This window comes from Egretta garzetta, unplaced genomic scaffold (genome assembly GCF_000687185.1).
Source record: "Egretta garzetta isolate BGI_Z169 unplaced genomic scaffold, ASM68718v1 scaffold30, whole genome shotgun sequence".
NCBI lineage: Eukaryota > Metazoa > Chordata > Aves > Pelecaniformes > Ardeidae > Egretta > Egretta garzetta.
In genome coordinates this window covers 621664-642194 of record NW_009258383.1, presented here as the reverse complement: position 1 = coordinate 642194, position 20531 = coordinate 621664, and the positions used below count along the sequence as shown (strand labels likewise).

At 40.0% G+C, this 20531-nt stretch overlaps 1 protein-coding gene across 1 annotated transcript in view; it reads right to left on the bottom strand.

The window, feature by feature from the left end:
- FAM171A1 (family with sequence similarity 171 member A1) overlaps positions 1 to 20531 on the bottom strand; it is a 142819-nt gene that overhangs the window by 10616 nt on the left and 111672 nt on the right. Inside the window, exons 4-6 of the mRNA XM_035896816.1 lie at positions 19030 to 19122; positions 13833 to 13991; positions 8669 to 8845 (exon numbers count right to left, since the gene is read on the bottom strand). Of these exons, the coding sequence (XP_035752709.1) occupies positions 8669 to 8845; positions 13833 to 13991; positions 19030 to 19122 (429 nt within the window). The remainder of the gene's footprint in view (positions 1 to 8668; positions 8846 to 13832; positions 13992 to 19029; positions 19123 to 20531) is intronic.

Here is a 20531-nt window from a genome sequence, read left to right as displayed (position 1 = left end):
GCGACTTCTGCTGACTTTGATTGTGTGTTCTTCCTATCACTGATCAAAACAGTTCTGGTAAACGACAGTCCGAGGAGCGTGCTGTAGCCAGCAGCTTCCCCTAAGGACAGTCATAAAGTCTAAACATTGCTCGTGTTTAAATATATGGTAGCTATGGTGGGGGTTTTTCCATAAGTTACTCTTACATGTGAGCTTTTGGTAGGAAACTCTTCCATTGATCACATACTGTTTGCTTTTTATTTTCTTTCTTTTAAGTGGCGATAGGATCATCCAGTCCCACTCAAACTGGGAACCAAAATGGTACTATTTACAGCAGGACTTATTTCCATCCAGTAGGTTTGATAAATAAGAGGATTTAATTAGCCAGAGAGCAAATTAAGCATAATCCCATTATATGAATTTATTTTTATTGACAAGATTATCTTCCCTGGACAAAAGAGTTTTGGAAAGAAAAGAAAGATATTTTAACTGTACCGCTTAATAGTGTGGATGTTTTCAATAAATATTCCTTAATGAAAAGTGCTTTCCTTTCAGCACAGATCTCTTCTGAGATGCCTACGATGTCTTGTAAGATTGCCCTGCTTAGGCAGATTCACAGTTAAAGGGAGATACACATGTCAGAAGGAATGAGGCAGGTTGCTATCAGACAGAGTGGGGGACAGCAAAGGATATTCAAAACATACTAATGCTGTTTCTAGATGTAACTGTTTTAGACACCTCAAATGGCAGTGTTAATCAAGGGCAAGTTTGTCAAAATAACTTCCTAAAGCACGTTCTGACATACATAAATTGTAGCTTTTCATACTACCAGCTGAAAGCTGCTTATCAGATTTCTTCTTCCAACCGAAAATCACCTCTAATCTGCATCAGCATGGGACATTTTACTACAAAAGGGTGGGGTTTTCATTTTACTTTTGTTCATGTTCTAAAAAGCTAAAAGCCACTGAAATTGGAAGTTTAAAAATTCCTTCTTGAATATTGGTAGAGATTACTCTCCTCCTCCCCTCCCCCCAGTACACACGGGTTTCAAAATCCATAGTATTTAAGTTAATATTACAATTTTGTTTTTGGAGTTGCTAGGCTACATCAAAAAATAAATGTCCCCGCTCTGAGCTCATACCTTCATTATTCTTCCTCTCTTACAGACTTTGTTACACAAGCCTTCCAGGGCTAAATCTGGCTACCGTTTTAGCAGCACCACTGTTATTTGGTGTACTGGAAGGGAAATGCTTTTAATATCATACCTTGAAGGTTTTTGCAAGAAAGCTAAGAAGCTTTCTAGATTTTGCCATCTCTACTCATTTTCCCCCTTAAATCACCTATCAAGTGCTTAACAAAAGAACCCGCCGGTTTTCATTATTTTCTAATTTTAATTACGTCTGGGCAGAAGGCAGGGCATATTGTACAGAGAATTGCTTGCGTTGCTTTGGTCCCCTCAGCATTTCCTTCCAGGATGCCAGAACAGAAGAGACTTACTAAAGAAAATTACTTCCATATGTAATTACTGGTTAATAATTATATTTCAAAAGTTATGCTTGCTGGACCACCATCCCTAGTAACTGGTGTACGTGAAAGATACTGCCTTTAACATTCACTTTATCATGTTATTAATCACATTCAGGCAGTTATTGACAAAATTAGAACAAGTAATAAATAAAAGCACATAAATAAATAAAGGCAATTCAAAACACTGCATACCTTTTCCTTCATTCAGCCTCACATCATGCTCACGTTCAGTTTCTATTTTTCAAGCTGGAAGTGGAAGCAGGCGCACACTGGGATTTGATCTACCATCCCAAGGCCGCAGAGGAAGGCTGGCCCAGGTCCTCCTCGGCTTCTTCCAGCCCCACCCAGACACACAGACTTTGTTACACAAGCCTTCCAGGGCTAAATCTGGCTACCGTTTTAGCAGCACCACTGTTATTTGGTGTACTGGAAGGGAAATGCTTTTAATATCATACCTTGAAGGTTTTTGCAAGAAAGCTAAGAAGCTTTCTAGATTTTGCCATCTCTACTCATTTTCCCCCTTAAATCACCTATCAAGTGCTTAACAAAAGAACCCGCCGGTTTTCATTATTTTCTAATTTTAATTACGTCTGGGCAGAAGGCAGGGCATATTGTACAGAGAATTGCTTGCGTTGCTTTGGTCCCCTCAGCATTTCCTTCCAGGATGCCAGAACAGAAGAGACTTACTAAAGAAAATTACTTCCATATGTAATTACTGGTTAATAATTATATTTCAAAAGTTATGCTTGCTGGACCACCATCCCTAGTAACTGGTGTACGTGAAAGATACTGCCTTTAACATTCACTTTATCATGTTATTAATCACATTCAGGCAGTTATTGACAAAATTATTAGAACAAGTAATAAATAAAAGCACATAAATAAATAAAGGCAATTCAAAACACTGCATACCTTTTCCTTCATTCAGCCTCACATCATGCTCACGTTCAGTTTCTATTTTTCAAGCTGGAAGTGGAAGCAGGCGCACACTGGGATTTGATCTACCATCCCAAGGCCGCAGAGGAAGGCTGGCCCAGGTCCTCCTCGGCTTCTTCCAGCCCCACCCAGACACTTCCCACGCCTGCTCTACGCACTCCTGCCTGCATCCCCACCAATCTCCAACTCCTCTCCATCTCAAGCAGCTGCACAAGCACAACAGTCCTTTCTCCACTTCCCGAATTTTGATGTCCACCTCTTCTCACATCCTACTGCGTGGCTTCTGTAGGTGGAGCTGCAGGGCCATCTACATGACACAACGTCTGTTATTAAAACCTGTTCTCAGAAGCCATACTATTTGTTTCCAGTTTTATTTTCTTGACTACATAACAGTAAATTATTTGCATATATCACTACACTTTGGCACTAACCTGATTCCTTCAACGTTCTCATGCCCTACCACGTCTGCTTCGCCACAAATGCAACTCAGATGGTGCATGACGTGGAAAGAGGATCAAACAATCCACTCACATGCCCTTCACATGTGTAAGCCACAACATCCATTTTAAAAACAACATCCGTATCGATAAACATGCGTGACTGCCTCCTGGGACCCTCTACTCCTCTCCAGAGCAATCATGGTAGCGAGAACGTTACCTCAGTGAGCTACACTGTGGAGCACCGAAGGAACAGCTTCTTTTCCTTTCCATGCTGAGGTCTGTCTACTACTCTGCAACTATATCTGCACCTATTATGTAGACATTGTACATGGTAAAAACCTGGGTTTGGTAGCTGCCATTTCTATGGCAACACACAAAATATGAAATTCTTTGACAGCAGTTAAGTTAAAAATCTGTATTCCTCAGTGTATTTAGTCTTTAAGAATAATTTAACCTTCACAGCTGAGATTAAAAAGGAAGTAAAAATCAAATTGTCAAGGAACTTGTAAACTACAGAAATAGTGTAACTGTGAACTTTGTGGAGACTTGGTTTTCTCCTTGCAATTTGCAAATAAATCTCCGTATTACCAGTGGATCTGATCTAGAACGAAATGTTCTGGATCTGATTATATTAAATTCAAACTTTTGGGGGCAGGGAATGTGTTTTCCTGAACACGACCATTTCTCAAGCGTAGAAAAGCCAGTAAATCCCATGGAGAAGCGCATGAAGTCCCAGGCCATGTGTACAGCTGCATGGAGCCCAAATGCAGGCCACCTATCCAAGTTCAGAGGCATGTACTCATACCCAGCGTCTGATCAAGCAACAGACTGCAAAAGTTTTTGTTACATGATTATTTTCTGTCCCTCATACAGTGTATGAATGTGGTGGCACTCAGAAGTTAACCAAATTCACAACAAAAAGCAATGTGTTTTATTTTTAAACTACGAAAATATAAGTCAATCTTTTCTTTGGGCAGATAATCGTTGATCCCACAGGGGAAGCTTAAATCAGAGACTTTTACAAATCCTGTTATTTACAAATAGCGTGCCGTGAACTAGACAGATGTACAGCAACCCACTTACGTTTTCTGCCTGACAGTAGCTGTCGCTCTCTCCCTACAAACACTATGAACAAAAACCAAGCATCATTTCACCTCCATGAAATACAGCAAAACCATACTGCAGTCAAGTTTAAGCAGGCACCGATACTGATATACATTAAGTATATCCTCACGACTTCTTTTGAGCACAGAAAACATTATCTTCATTTTGCTGAGGAAGGAACATCAGGAAATCTTGACTCTACAAAAATCAATGGAAATTCTACCACTGAAGGCAGGACGTCACCCAGAAGAAGTACGTACCAGACTTTCAAATGTATTTAGAAATCTATTACGGCATTAAATGCAGTCAGAAAGCACTGACCAAGCACAGCAGAGTACATAAAGTATTGTGCTTTATAAAGCTATAAAGAGAGTTCCCCAAGATACTCTTCTCCATATTGTGCCATCACTTTACATTAATACATGGTTGAGTTTTCAGGCACTGGGGAAACATCCTCCTCTGCGAAGAAGCTAGTAATTTAAAGACAACAAGGTCACGTCAAAGATGTACACCAAGGGTTCGGGGAGGAGGAAGAACAGAGAAACAGTACTCTGAACTTCATTTACGACTAGGGCAGAAGAAGTAACACATTTTAAGGAGCAGGAGCAAAAGGGTGGAGGTTTAACCCCTTCACTCCAGAGTCCTTTCCCACACAAGGCTGAAAACGGTGTTGAAAATATTTTCCTGTTATTTGGTGGGGTTAATAAACTAGCAGATGCATCGATATTGTCACTTAAGCATAAATCCCACTTCCATATTATGAGCTGTGGAATACTTGGTAACATTTTAAAGTCCTTCTTACAGCTCTAGATGTGGATCTGGACATCTAGGTGCCACATAATGCCTCCATACCACATGGGATGAAACTGAGGACTTAAAATGGAGAACATCTTACAGTTTTGCTCGCTGAATCCAATGAAAAACAGACACCTTAAAATAAAGTGTAAACCATTTAAATGGGGGCTGAGGAGAGCACAGCTCAGCAAGTGCTGTGTTATTCAGTCCAGCTGGTGGGAGCTGGAAATGATACAGGAGGTACAAAGTTTCATTTCTACTGGGATCTGTAGTATTCATTTCTGACTGAAGAGGACAAGGCCAGAAAGAAGTCTTGGTGTCCAAGAATAGAGAGATTAATTATATTGCTGTAAATCCTACTGACATCAAGGCAAATATACAGGGAGGAAGTCATGATCCCAACCATCTGTTTACAGATAAAGCAAAAAAAAGTTTTTCAGCCCCTTCAGATTTTGAGAAAAACAAGAGAGCACTTGGGGAAAAAAGAAGCCAACAACCCAGCAAGCCCCTCTGAGCAATCCTGATTACAAAAATGAGAATCTGTATCTCTTATGTTCAAACCTTTAAGTGTGTACTATGAAATAAAACCACCCTCCCACAGTTGTGTGAAACACAAGAGAGAGGGTATGTCAACAGCATGAGCATGGAATGACTATGTTGCGTTTTAGTGTCTACATCTCCCAAAACATCAATGCATCTGTGCTTATTATCACCGACACTAAGAAAATGCTGCAAAGAAGGGTGGTGGGGTGAATCTCCAACACAAGAATAAGGTTGGACGTATTCATTTACCCTAAAACTCCTCCAAGGCATGGATAGTTGCTCTTCATTTTATTAATTATTCAAAAAGGTATCACTGCTTTAATTTGCTTGCTGTGCACGCAAGGCAGCAAGGCTGTTTTATAACGAAAAATCTCATTTGGAACAGTATAAAACAGGTGCAGCAGATTGCCTGCTTCTTCTGGCTGGCTGTTTCACCAGTGTCAGTGGAGTCACCCTCAGCCTCAGGTAGACCATGCTGCTTCTCCCCCTTCGCTCCCCAGTTCTCTCTCAAGGACAGAAACTGTGGTAATGAAAATACAGATGGTTTCTGGTAAACATCCTAAAAAGTCATTAATTCTTTTTGGCTGACGTAATACATAAATACGCGTAATTTCTGTAGAAACTATGAAAATCTCTACACTTCCAATCAGATGCCACTGGGTTTATATTAGTACATCATGAGCTCAGCAAAATGTATGAGATTCTAAGGATTAAAACATATTTCTAGTATTTCTGTCCCTTCTCCACTCCCTCCCCTAAAAGTGAAAAGTATTTCTGCTTTTTAGAGCAGAAATTACACTTCATGCAGTAATGATGACAACCACATGGATTCTAAACAAAAACAATGGCTTGCACGAACAAGCGCCCACTGTACTGCTAATACGCCAGAGAGGAGCTCTGCATTATTGCCTGGCAATACAGCCATAGTTTTCCATCTCTGGCAATTACTCAATTTTCATACACAAGTGTGAAAATTTAAGCCACTGAAAATCTATTAAGGAGAGACCGCAACATAACTAGCACTGAAAAAAGCAGCTCCTGAAATGAAAGACAAAATCAGAATAATGAGGTTAGAGGGCTTATCCTGACAAGGCACAGATCTGGCAGTGCAAATATGGGTTACAACAACTTATTTGCCAGTTAAGGATTTCTCCAGCATGAAGCCATCCCAGCCATCATCCTTCCTTCCTCCCTTCGTAGTCCAAGCACAAGAGGGATGGGGGATGACAGGGTACCACCATGTTCGCGCTACATATGGCTACTTTGACAGCCCTCAGGGTGCTAATGTAGCCCGCACAAGATAGAGTGGCTGCTCTACTTATTAAATTAGGCTACTCTAATTTAAATTGGTTGGGATGTGGCCAAAATTCTGCTCAAACTGGCACGCTGCAGTCAGGGCTTAAATGCATCTTTGTTCCACATCTTTGGCTGCGTGGAAAGACGCTTACTTCAGCTGAAGTGCAAGCTGGAGCCTAAGCGTAACGTCTTCGATACCTTTCTCTCCATGGCTTGGTGAAGCTAAGTGGCCTGACAAAACCCCTTTTTGTTTAGTGGTCCTCATGCCTTTCCCTCCCAACAATACAGACGCTCCAGCATTTTGTCATGAAGCAAACAAGGTTCAACTTGTCTCAAGATTTGGGAGCCACAAGCCTGCAGCACTAATTAACTAACCTGTATTGATCTATACTAATACGTACTACATACAGCAGGGTAACCAGCTCTTTATATCCTACAGTAAAACCATATTCCACAGTAAAAGAGAGGTTTTGTGGCCCCACCACAGGGGCATGGAAATTTGGCCATAAATGAGAAAGCTCCATAATCAAAATCAGAACCATTTTACTAGCAGTGAGTAACCAGCACCGAGGTGGGCTGCAGCTATAACACAGCTGAGAGGAAGGGTTGGGGATGAACTGCTTCTGGTGGAGAAAGTAAACATGAGTCAGTCTTCCCCATCTTTTTTTTGAACAAGGGAAAACAAAATAGTTTCTAGAATCACAAATCAAAGCCAGCTTCAGGAAGAATGTAGTGAAACTTACTGCCAGGGCACCACAAGAAAACTTGATGTTTCCACAGTTAAGGGAAACCCCAAATCCACTCATCGCACTTTTTTTCTACTATTCAATTTTGTATCATATTAAAATTTATTCTTTATTAAATCCTATTGCTTTACTCTCTAATACAGCCAACCTCTGATAAAAGATTTATCAGGCATGCTGTTTGAAAATGCATCACCTTTTTCAGCAAACAGAGGCAGGAAGGAAGCAAAAACGTTATTTCCCCTTTCACCTCTCTCACCCCCTCTCCCTTCCCCTTCCTCCAATACGCTGGTTTCGTGCTCGTTGTTCTACTTCTGGATGATCATAAACTGGCTCAAAACATTTGCCTTGCGGGGACAAAACCCCACTGGCCGTCTACACAAATCCACATTTCTGGATCCTTTTTCTTCCTCTCTTCCTCACAGTCTCTGTCTTTCTCATCTTCCATTTTTCATTTTTTACTTCTTTTTCTTAACAACCATCTTCAGAAGGCACAGTGGAATAACTGAAGGGGACCAACAGGACAAGACTGATGTACCCCTTAATCTTTTTACACTTTGAAGGTGTAAAGGCAGCCAGCAAGGTATACCAACTAGCAATGAAAAAAAACAAGGCAAAACAAAAATAGAGAGCCTAAACCACTTATTTCTGAAAAAAAATCCTGTTCACAATAGCAAAAGTTATCCTGCAATGTAAAAAACTGAGTGCATTTTACAGCGTATGTTGATTAGTGATTAGTCATTCTGTCCTTTCAAAATATTTCATGAATTTTGCTTGCTTGCCTTTTTTTTTTTGAAATCATTTACATGTACTTTCCTTCTTGATAGCATCAGTCATTCTCAAAGTGATTTACAAAAGAAGTCGGTATTATGTTTCCTATCTGACAGGCAGGAAACTGAGCTAGAGACGGACCAAAGGTCAGAGAGCTGCTGCTGGCAAAGATAAGGCTAGTTTCCATTTCTCCAGACTTCCAATTCAATGCCGCAGCAAAATAGTCTCTCTGCTTCTCAGTCTCTGGGTGAAATGAAGTTCTCTCAAGATAGTTTCTACCTAAAATATTTAATAATTGCAAAATATTACATTTACAAAAAAAATTTGTCTAGAAGTGGCACGCAATGCTACTCAAGTATATCTGCATATACACTGTATATTACTTGATCAATAAAACTCAGTCTTCTTTTAGACGGAAAACAGGTTTCTCTACACTCCAATGAAGACCTTGCTACATCAACATAATAAATGCAGTGAGACATCAGTTTCAGACAAATGAAGCCATCTAGAAAACCACACTTAGGTGTTACCTACCAAATTTTTGGTCAAACCTCCATGCTGGAACGTGTGCATTGTGCTTCAAGTTGCTGTTTGCTGGCAGAGGCACTGTTACATAGATGGGGCCATTCACGGGGATTGGAGTCCCATCGCTGTTGAGGAGATGAACGCTGACTGCCGTGACGGGGGTGAGGTCATACCTAGTGCTGTTTCCTACCGAGAGAATGAATGAACATTGTGACCACACAATCTCCAGAATTTAAGACCCACCCACGTGGTTCAACACGGCAGTACTGCACCAACATAGTTCTCAAGGGATGGTAGAAGTAATCCTCCCTGCCTTACAAAATTCACAACAGCAAGATGTACGTGCTTCTGTATTTTTCACTTGATTTTGGAAAATCCTGAAGACAAGAAAACTACAATGCAAAAATCTCCTGCATATATTTTCTCATCTTAATTCATCTTAAATAAATATGTACAAGTATCACAGCCATAATCATGGCAAAAAAAAATAATCTCACAGTCCTTTATTATAGTCTCACATGCCCATATTATACCTAAAAAACACCCAAACATGCAGTGACACTGCAAGGATGACTGGTCATATGTTAAGAATGCCAGGATATATTTCCTTTGGCCTTTCACTGAAATAAATCAAGCTAAATGGACTATTAGGATACACGGTGTTATCTTCTTATCTATGTAAGATAATAATTATTCTTTACGCTTAAACTGCATGCCAATGGACAACACAATTTAAAAAAGCATTATAACCCTTCAACCATTTAACCAAATGAATCAATAACAGGGAAAAATACCACAGGGATACATATGCATTCAGGGGAAAAAAAGCTTGAGGTTTAAAACCAAGGAGATCTGGAGCTCAAAGCAATAGCAGTAGCGGCTTAAATTGAAAGAGATGGAGCTTCCAGTTTTGCAAGGGGCTTGAGCCAGCCGGGTCCATGCTGCTGCCAAGAGCAGCAGTCCTGTCGCCTCCCTCGTGCCGGCTGTGGGCATCGCGCAGCCGCTCGTCCTGCTACAGGGCTAATCTGAGCACAGGAACAGGGGTGCCTGGCTGGCAGCGCACGGGGTGCTGCCCCTCCTGCAATCCTGGTGCCTTACGCCAGCACAAGCTGCCTGTAAAAGCACATTTGCAGCCAGCCTGCACGTGCATGCCACCTGCGACACCAAGGCACAGCAAGGGGTCCCCAGGAACCCGCAGTATCTCAGCACCAGTGTTCATCAGGAGGAGTACACTTGAGGGAAAGGTGGGAAAGCATTAAGACCTTTATGATTTCTCTTAACAGTGAGTAGATCTCAAGGAATGTCCTTTATTAAACTCGAAGTCTCTGAGTAACAGCTCACCAAAGTTAAGACATCACCAGGAAAGGAGGTGGCAAGGAGAAGGGAAAAAGGAGACAAACTCTTCAGAATTTTAAATTATTTGGATTTTGCAAGAGGTGCCAAACTGAAGACATGGAAAATAACCAGAATTACCTTTGCATGGGGCTTATTTACTACAGTATCTACTCTGACGCACATTTTTCCTGGATTTCAAGGCGAGTGTCGCTGTTGCAGCACAGCTGACAGGCCAAGGGTGGATGAAAGCGCAGGCAAGGGCATACACCCTGCTTTCATCTCCCGTGAACTGAGGGGCAGAAGCGTATCTTCCAGAGGGATTAAAGTGCTGAGAAAACAGGCCCTCCGCAGATGGCTATATAAAAGAGCCACAGAGCTAACTGAGAGAAAAAACAGAAAAATAAGGTTTGGAAATTCAGCTAGGGCGTTGGAGAAGGTTGCCAGCCTACCCAAGCATTTGTATTACAGGCTCCAGTGGCGCACAGTATCATCCCCTTAGAGCCTTAGAATATAAAACAGAGAGATGGAGGAGGGAATTGGTGGGGAAAAAGTTGCTCCTTTATTCCTGATCGTTCAGTCTGCTGCCTCTGCCACGCGCCCATAACTTCCATCGGATTGATGCTTGTCCCCAGGTCACTGGGCTTGGGCACCACATTCTGGCATATAGAAATTCCTAATGACAAAAGGTCTAACTTAAGATTTTAGAAACATTTAGATTAATATCCAAGATGAAATTATGTTTTATATTTTATTTATTTTTAGATATTGAAAAATCTGAATTTTTCTTTCATTACTGTCTTGATAAAGCATATCTGTCTAACATCTGTAAAAATGAGTTTTCAGACCCAGAAAAGCATTCTGATGGTGAAACATTGCACCTTTTTTACTTAAGATGCACTGATGCTTTGCTCAGTACTGGGCTGAACAAGTTACATTGGAAGATGAAGAAATTTCTGAAACCCACTGACCTCTGGCAAAAAGAAATAATCCTTCAGTTTGCCATCTTGCACGGTATGTAAATGCTCATTAAAAAGATAAATTTATCTCTTTTCTGTTGTGAAGGCAAATTAAAATCAATGCTTATGAAACTCTTGCATGCTATAAAACTGATAAGCACACACACAGATTAAATGGGAATGGAGGAATGGACTTCAATAAATGTCAGCTTTCATTTATTTCTTGTCATTTTTGACATCTGGTGACCTGTGAAGAGCTCTAAAAATAATCAGAGGAAAATCCACTGTGACTTAGGCTTGACTGTTCATAAAGAAACAGCCAGCCTACAAAACCAGCAGGGGTAATGGTTATTAGCCACCTTGGTTCATTACTGCAGATTAAAGTTTTGCTTAGTTTGGGTAAAAGGATAAGATTTTGTGAAATCATCCTACTGCTCTCCAACTGGTGTTTAATACAAACAATTAGCTAACACTATACAGGCTTGTCACTACTTGCAACTGAATTCTTTGAATTTTTATGTTTGGAACATGCTGATTCATGCAATGAATTTTCACTGCTCCATATTACTACTTCAGCACCCAATTGGGATTTTATGAAAACTGTTGAACTCACGGAGGATAGGTTTCAGTTAAAACAACTGTAAAGTCGCTCTGAATAAATACCAGCCAGAGAACTGAGCTGACTGAAACAACTGGGAGGACCTCTCCAAAACTCTACACACATGTAAATAAACTGTGAAAGCATCGAAGAGTAACTGGGAGGAAGGAGAGGTGGGAGAGAGAGGAGAAGGGGCAGTGTTCAGGGACACTCCAAAATTTCCCATGAAAATTAAGGCTAAGTCTTTTCAGAATTCTAAAATTTGTACGTATTTTTCTTTTTCTCTTGAGAACAGAAATACTAAAAAATCCCCAGCAGGTGATGATCTCATTTTTATTCCTTAAAAAGTTTTTCAGGTGAAATCTTCACCAAGTTGCTTGGAGATGAAGAAAAGGAAGTCAGTCCAAGTTTAGGATTTTAAAGGTTAATGTTTTCCACACCAGGAGAAACTTCTACTAAAAATAGAGGACACTTCATCTATACTATAGTGCACATACCAATATATATTGTTATTTGTAGTCTGTATTATACCATACTGAATACTACAGTATTCAGGAAACAAGGCTCTTCTCAGTCTCTTAAACTCCATTTCTTTGCCAGTTATTTTGGTCTTTTGTGACATACTTTTACTTGAAAGCTAGTAAAAGTCAAATCCAAGGCCCCCATGCTCTAGTAGAGAAGTTTCCATCATGCAAACATACAGAAGACTAAAAAACCAAGGGTGCGTTCATCTGTTTGGCAGGAGGCTAGAAGGTAAAACAGGAGCAAGACTATGTTCTGGTTGTCTAGTTCGCATGACAGGTAATCATCTGAAGTCTTGGCAAGACCTGTTTTCACTAAATAAATGCAAGGGTGGGAAGTTGGGTTGCAGAGTACGAAGGAAAGACTTGGGAGAGGAATCCCACACACGTCAATGGTTAGTTCAGTTGGTTCAGAGATAAAAAGAAAGGAGATGAGGAAGCAGACAGATGAATGAGATCAAGTGCATTCCTTTCTTTTAAAAAAGGTAAGATATTTGATCATGTCTAAGTATGAGGAGCCAGAGAAAACTCAAGGTTGAAGATGAGAATAGGGAAATGACAGAGAGAGAGAGAATGAGATAGGATGAGATGTACTCACTGGAGCAGACAGAAGGATTGGAGTAAGGTAGCAGAGACATTTCTAAATGTAATAGAAAAGGAGCTATTCAGATTTGTGCAAAGAGAAGGGATGTTAATTTTGACTTTTTTTTTAAGGAAAGGCTAGCAAACATGTCTACACACATGACCTGGCATTCAAAGTCATCTAGATCAACACATCACAAGTAAATGCATCCTGAGAAACAGCAGGGAGGAACCTCAAGGGGTTATTTAGCCTGCTTCAAGGCAGGCTCAGCTACGCCTATGCCATTCTCGCAGGTGTTTGTCTAACTCTGTCCAACACCCTCAAGCAATTGATTCTACAGCTTAAACTACCCTCGCCATAGCAAGGTTTTCCTAATCCCTAGGAATCCCTAATCCTAATCTCTCACTGCACTGCAAAGTCTACTGCTTGCTTTCTAACCCAATATGGACACAGAGAAAATATTATTCTCCTTTCTATAGCAGCATTTTAAGAATTTGAAGACTTCTCTGCCAAATTCTTCTATTTTTCTGTAGCCTACACAACACCAAATATTTCAATCAAGACTAAATGAGAAGGGGAAGAAGAGTGATAGGCAGCTGCAGTCATAAAAATGTATTACAGCTTTGAATTTAACAGTGGTTCTGCTCCTACTACGAATTTTCATTGTTTTGCCTTTGGTGCTAAATGAATTTGCATGCTTTTGGCTGAAGCTAGATTCAAAAGTATTAACAAAGCCACTGAAACAACTCTTAGCTGAAACAACACGGTCTTAAACCCTTGATATATAGGCATTTTATTTATTTTTAGAAAAAAATTGAGCAAGAATTTACAGCATCCTCAAGTTAAATTTTCTTTTGTCCCTTCACATTTATCTCCATTTTTGTATGTGCACATGCAACACATTTGGAGACTTAACTCCAAACTACAAGTGTAACAAACTTTTCTGATCTCCCAAGGCCAAGGAGGCTTCGTCTTTGCTATTCAGTGGCGTCATTTAAGGGATAGCGGACCTTGCTCTCTTGTTTATGGGAACAGCATTTTGGTAGCGCAGCTGAACCTATCACATCATCCAAACTTCAAAGAATGTTTGCTGGAACAGGGAATGGAAAAAAAATGGTATTGTCAAAAGTTGGCCCCTGGACCAAAATGAAATCAGAGCAAAACCAAAGTAGTGGGTTACCTGTTCCATTTCCATCTAATCCCTGCAAATAAGGAAAGCTGTCCACTTCCCAGGGTGAACTGGCTGCAGTCAGATATGCTGTCAAATCGCTGTAGCTAGTGTTCTCTGGTAATTTCACAGATCGTCTCTGAAAGTGAACTTGTGGCTGAGTCCGTGCACCTAAAAAAATTAGAAGTGACTTTATATCCAAGGCAGGCAGAATATTTAGGTGTTCATATTTATGGAAGCACATTTACAGTTTTTTTCATCATAAATTGAAATAGCTTGAGAAGGACAGAGACATCAGAAGGCTACTACAAAAGAGGAAAAGCAGTATTTTTACATGTATTTTGCAGTTGCCATTATTTTTCCACAAGTATCACTGAGCAAAGTTGTAAAGCATCTAATGTTAGAAGCTTTTCTGACCACATTGTTTCCCAGGATCCACCTCAAATTTCAGTACACACTTCTTATAGTAAGTATAACTGAAACTAAAACTGAGTTCAGAGGCAGGGCATGTGACAGCTTAGAAAAGCGTCCATTTTGCTGTTTTTGTTTAAATTTTGGGGTTTTTTGAAATAGCAAGATAAATTTAGCTTAAACTCTTTGAACTGATTTTCTAAGAGACTACAATTCTACCTGTAGTCCCAATTGACTTGTGTAATTCCTGTATTTAATTTTTACCAAGCTTTGGCCACATTAACTATCTCTAGTACTGAGATAATAGTCACTTTTTATTTAAACCACTGGACAAAAAGATACACTTGACAACGCCTGTGTGAGAAGAGTTTCCATATTTTCCCATGCAAAGAACACATCTAAACAGAACCAGATTACTTGGCATGTAAGATTTCTCTCTTTTCCTCTGTCTTGTACAGTTTTAGTGTTTTTTTTAAGATCACTAGGTGTTAATTGAAGGGTCTTTGCTGCAACATGATTTAAGACTGTGTCATGTAGTATTGCATTTCATGTCTCATTTTAATCCCAGTTTATAAAGTCAATAGTCTTCTTCAATGGAAGCTCGCTATTAATACTGTTTAGCAACACACAGCAAGATCCCATCTGCGAGTTTGTGTGTGCAACATGCAAATTAATTTTTAAATCAAAAGCTATTGTATTCTCCAGAGCTCATTTTGAATACTCACAGAACACTCCCCACGCAGCACAAAATCAAGAGGCAAGCAGTTTTTTTCTCTTAATTCACATTTAACTATGCGGTTCAAAGATGTCAACTCAAAACCGTTTTGCTTCTTTTCCGCTATTAGTCTCTGGCAGCACTTTTAGGTTACATGTAACTTCACTGTGAGAAAGATTAAAGAGCTTGACTCACAACTCCTAAGCTTTGTAACTGCCAATGTCATTAACCAGGAGACTGGAATCTTTTTCTTGCATTATTTTCTAGCAGGAGCTCTAGCTATGTGAAAACATAAAATTCCACAGAACAAACTTTGGATTGGCCAACAAAAATTGCTATGTAGGTGGGCAAGTATCTCCAAAGAGCTGGTAATTGTTTAGCTGTCATATCTTTGGTAATTCTGCAAGAAAAAGCTAAAAACCCACTTTTCTTCTTTAATTTCTGAAACATTTAAGTATTTACGGCAGGCACTCAAGACTGGCAGTATCCTTAGGCATTTAAGATAGTCATTCCACAACACCCCATGTGAAATGGGAAGAAATCTCCCTCACCCAATTTCTAGGCTTAAATGGAAAACAACATAAAAAACTAAATAAACTGACTGCAATGAACTTGGAGAAGACTTCTCTCCCGAGTGCTCTGCAATACCATAGTAGTTTGCTGTACCTCAGGGACAGATCTGCTCAAGTACTTGGGAACCTCTGACTGCGCTGCTGAGCAGGCTCCTACGGCCCCCTAGGGATAAGCATCCACAGTAACAAAACAGAAAAAAAAATCCCACAACAAAGAAACTGGCATTAGGATTATCATTAACGGTTCAATGTAAAATTGTAGGATTTTCTGCTGTCTAAATCTCTGGTTAAGATGAATTATTCGAGTTGCCAAGAACTGGTATTGTATTTTCCAAGAGCAGAACTAATTAAGAATTGAAAACAAAGTAACTGCTGTTGAGTCTGTAACACAGTGGTTTATGTGGAGGTTCTGGGGTTTTCTATTAAAATATGGTTGTTTTGTAGCACGAGGAGAGCCAGGAGCTGCTAAATTTTAACTAGTTGGGGATGACTCAGAAAGCCAATCTTGGTTCCTTGAATCTTACAGGCAACACAAAGCGCCATGGCTGAGCCCCAAACCTGGCAGGAAACCTGGCAGCAATCAACTCAGATGCAAGCTTTAAGGTGGAAGAAACAGCTTCCTCTACAGATAGTGCATATACATACAATAAATCAGTGCAGAGCAGTTAATTCACACCCTAGATTAACAAACTCCTTGATACTGATATTAACCCGAAACCTGCCACTCACCCCGACTCTCCCCTTGGCTCCTCAGTTGGGTCTCCCCAAACCCGGCAAGAGACTTCAAAGGGTCAGAAGACTGAGAGCTACCAGCAAAAGGCTTGTGAGGGAAGCAGCTACCAAGGCTTTCACCTTCTCTCACCACCTTGCTAGAAGATAATCCAATGTACTCCTTTAGCAGAGGTCATAGAGGATTTGGGGGCAAATGTTTGGGAATAGACTTACTGAGGGAACTGGAAGCAGTAAAATGGAGAGAAAGACTTGTGCTGACCAGACTCTTAGAGCATTTTTCAACAAGTCAACACTTACTATTGGGAGTGGATTATTATTATTGCTTCTATTACTGAAGATACCTAGTTTTGACTTATAATACCCAAACACATTCAGTATAAAACTGGCATGTGAGCTCCCTCCATTTGGCAAAGGACTGATGAGCACTGATCTTATCTCCTTTAAACATCCTCTTGTCAACACACCGGCCTGGATGCAAATGCTGTCAGCTCCGGTTTGCCAGTGCACACCTGAAGAGGTAACCACCTCAAGGAGTCCCTGCAAGGCACCTCTTGTCACGCTGGATGCACGACACGTGGCACCACACCGGCATTTGAGCTTCAGTCTTTGTGAAGTAACATCTGAAGTATCATAAGTTCATGCTCTGATTGCTCAATATGTCAGAGGCAGATAGAGGGTACCCTTACAGCTCCCATTCACTGAATGCTGAAGCTCAGCTCGTCACCATGCCGGTATTAAATAACTTAAATGACCCAGTGGCTGGCAAGCTCCCTCCCTCGCAATTACTGACAGAGCACAGCAGCGGACTGTAATGCCATCATGAAAATGAAGTTGGCTGCATCAGCCCAGAAAACTTCTCAATTGCATAATAAGTTGCTTGCTTGATTAATTATTCAAAAGCAACTGGTAACTTATTGTACAAGACAGGCCTTTCTTTCCCTTTGACTGGTGCTTCAAAAACCAGTGTTCCCAGTTTGTTCCTGGTATAATGAGTTCTGTTTTGCTCTCAGTTTTGCACTAAGGTAGCTCCTGATCAGCTCTTTTGAAGCAGCGTGGAGTTACTGGGAAATACATTGGAGAAGTAACAGAAAAAAACTAGGTCACAAGGATTTTGGATCGAGACTAGAGAGGCTCCATTCAAATGCTGGTACAATGTCTAGGCTGTCTTTCATTTAGGTTTCATCACAAGAGAATTCCCAAGAAAAGGAGTGTAAAATAGTTTTTACTGGGCAAGACTGAGAGTTCAAATCTCCAGGTACCACTTTCTTCCTTTTTCCTCCTTCTCTGCTATACCAGCAGAATCAGATATATTATTCTAATTTAAGTATATTGGGAACACCCTGGATCAATTCACTGAAGGGAGCAAGATTATGTGGAAAATATTTACGAGCATCATTTGGCTGCTAAATGTCCCTCTAGCCCTTTAACATCCTCCATTTTTTAAGAAAGGAAGCTGTAAACATGAAAAGATTGTTCTTTTTACGTTAACTGCATAATATTAGCACATTTGCATAAGTATAAGAGTATTTAATATACCACGCTAGTAGAATACTGTTGGTAAACAACATTTTATGTTTTGTCTAATGGAATCCCTTGTGGTTTAACACAGTTCATTGTCCATCTAATTTACCCCATTAGATAATGTCAGCTCTCAAATTGCAGAATCTACGTACGGCAGCTGTGCCACTCTCCAGCTCCTCCTGAGCGTTCTATCAGCTATCTAATTTCTTTAGTGCTTTTTCAGCTCCAGTCATATCTAGTGCTACCATTAATGAAAAGCCTATTGTGTCTGGATGGTTTCTAACCTTAAAAAAAGATGTCAGGAAGGCATAATAGTATTATATTCCCTCAGATGAAACAAGGTTATCTTGGAATATTATTGAAAGTAGTATTCCCCTGTTTATTAACTATCTGGTAGAGTTTAAAATGATGGTAAACATAATACACATGAATAAGACACAGTTTATGCGCAATAAAAATGGCCACAGGAAGGATGTCCCCTTGTTTTGGCTCGTCAAGGTATCTTGAAAAACTTCCGTTCTTTTGTTAACAGACTTACTTCACATCAATTGGGCTAAGTTAGGTCAGATCCCTAGGTCAGATGAACATTTTATTCTTTACCGCACAACTGAGAAAACACAGTGCTCATCTGACTGATACTACAGTTGCTTTAACTTCTGTGTTTGGCCTTATGAAAAGGTGTTTCAAACTTTAGTCTTCTAATACAGTGGGTTTCATCCTGTAGTATGTGGGTTTGCAGCAATCTGATGAGGGGTCCACAGGAAGTACTTAAGAAAAGCAAGTTTATATAGGGCATACGACAATGCAGGTATGAGAAATCTTCAATTTTTCTATGCCCTAAATTTCTAAGACATTCACAGTAGGAAGCAAGAAACAAAATAAAACCAGAGAAAATTCTTAAGACAATAAGAACATCAAAAAATGTTTACTGCAAGGATGGTTAAATGAATCTAGATGAAAAAAATCCAACAGCTAGCGAAAGAAATTTAATCTCTAGCTCTCAAATGGCACACTAAAGTCCAAACTTGTTTATTACCAAGTAATTCGAATTCCCTAGTCACAGCACTTAGGGATGAATTTAGCTATTAAACAATTTGGTAAAACCATCCCACAGAGCAGCATTCCTCGGGGAATTCACAAGAACTCCCCACGAGATACCAGTCTCACCCACGGGATAGAGTTCAGAAAGTATCGGGCTGCCAGGCTTTTTGTTTAGTGTCACTCAAATTTCAATTCCAACTCCCAAAAACCAGCATACCTTGAAATCCTGAGACTATTTGGACTACATCATCATAGACCATTAGAGTAGCTGAGCGTTCAGGAAGAAGGCCGAGACTCAGTGAAGAGAACACTGTGGGAGAGAAGTGGTTTAAGCGGGATATATTTGAATTCTTATAACCCAACAACAACAGCACTTACTTTCTTCTACATTTTTGCAAAAGCAGGCCACCCAAACTATTAAAATCACATCATATACATGACAGAAACCACGTCCATTTTCTAGACCAAATAATTAAATTTCCAGGGTAATTATTATTGAACTAAACAACATGTTCTGTGCTTTGACTCTTGCAAGTCATGCATGGTAGCTCAAAGTACAGAAGAGTGCAGTGTAAAGCAGGGTTTCGGGTTATAATTCCCAGTTCCACAGAAAGACTTGTCATTCCATAGAGGAGTGAAACACTAACTCAGTCTGACTGAATTATTTTTCTGTGAAATGACTACACTTCTTACCTTGGGAAGACTTTAATGAAACAACTTTTAAATACTTTGAGATGCTTACATAAAAAGTCATATAGAAAGGCAAAGTATGATAAATAGGTCTTAAAGATTTGCTTTCAAATACAGCGTGTCCTTACTGAGTCACCACCTACACTACAGAAGTGCCATATATAGCGGAACTACTGTCATTCTACCAGTGGTGCAAAAGGGGACAGATAAGTGGTATTTGCTGCAAGAAATCTGCCTGCAAGGACCTCTTTTGCCCCTGGGTACTGACATTCCTTACAGGGGGCTGTGTCTCTATGCACACCCGTCTTTGGAGAATGAAGAACACGATGTAATTTCATGCTAAGTTCTTCAGACCCAGAAGACCAGAAATATGTATGGAATTGGCCACCGAGCACAACTGACTCCCGCACCCATGAAAGCAGTAAGAAGTAGACCTCCCTGCAGTCGTTGCATGGCCTTCAAAGATGGAAGGAGAGGAGGAGATTAATGCAGGGCTAATAATTTTTGGTAACTGGGCAGCATCCCACATTTGCACCTGGAAAGTACTCATCCCGTTCTGAAGTGACCACAAGCTAAGGAAGACATTTCCAGAACCTATTAATAAAAGAACAGTGCAAGCTCTTCTGAGTTTCTGGAGCTTCATTAATTTCCTCTAAATTAATATGTATTACTTAATCCAAGAGACCATAAAGATGTTAGCTACAACTACTGTACACTGTTTCTGTTTTAAGAAATATATTTTCTTTTTAAAGATCGGAAATTTTGGTGTTTGGGAGAAATGCAGGAGAAAGGAGAAGAAACTAGGAGAAACATACTGATAAGAACCACCATCTAAAAGATGGTCTTGACAACATATTTGAACATTAAAAAAAAAAAATTAAAAATCATGTTATTGCAAGTACAGCTGAGAATTTTCTTCCCAATGCTCTACATGTGAAACAGATCTACACATCAGGCAACATGAGTAAGAAAGCTTTGTGTAAGTAGCACTAAGGCCACACAATTACAAAATTCGTTTGTCTTTACTCC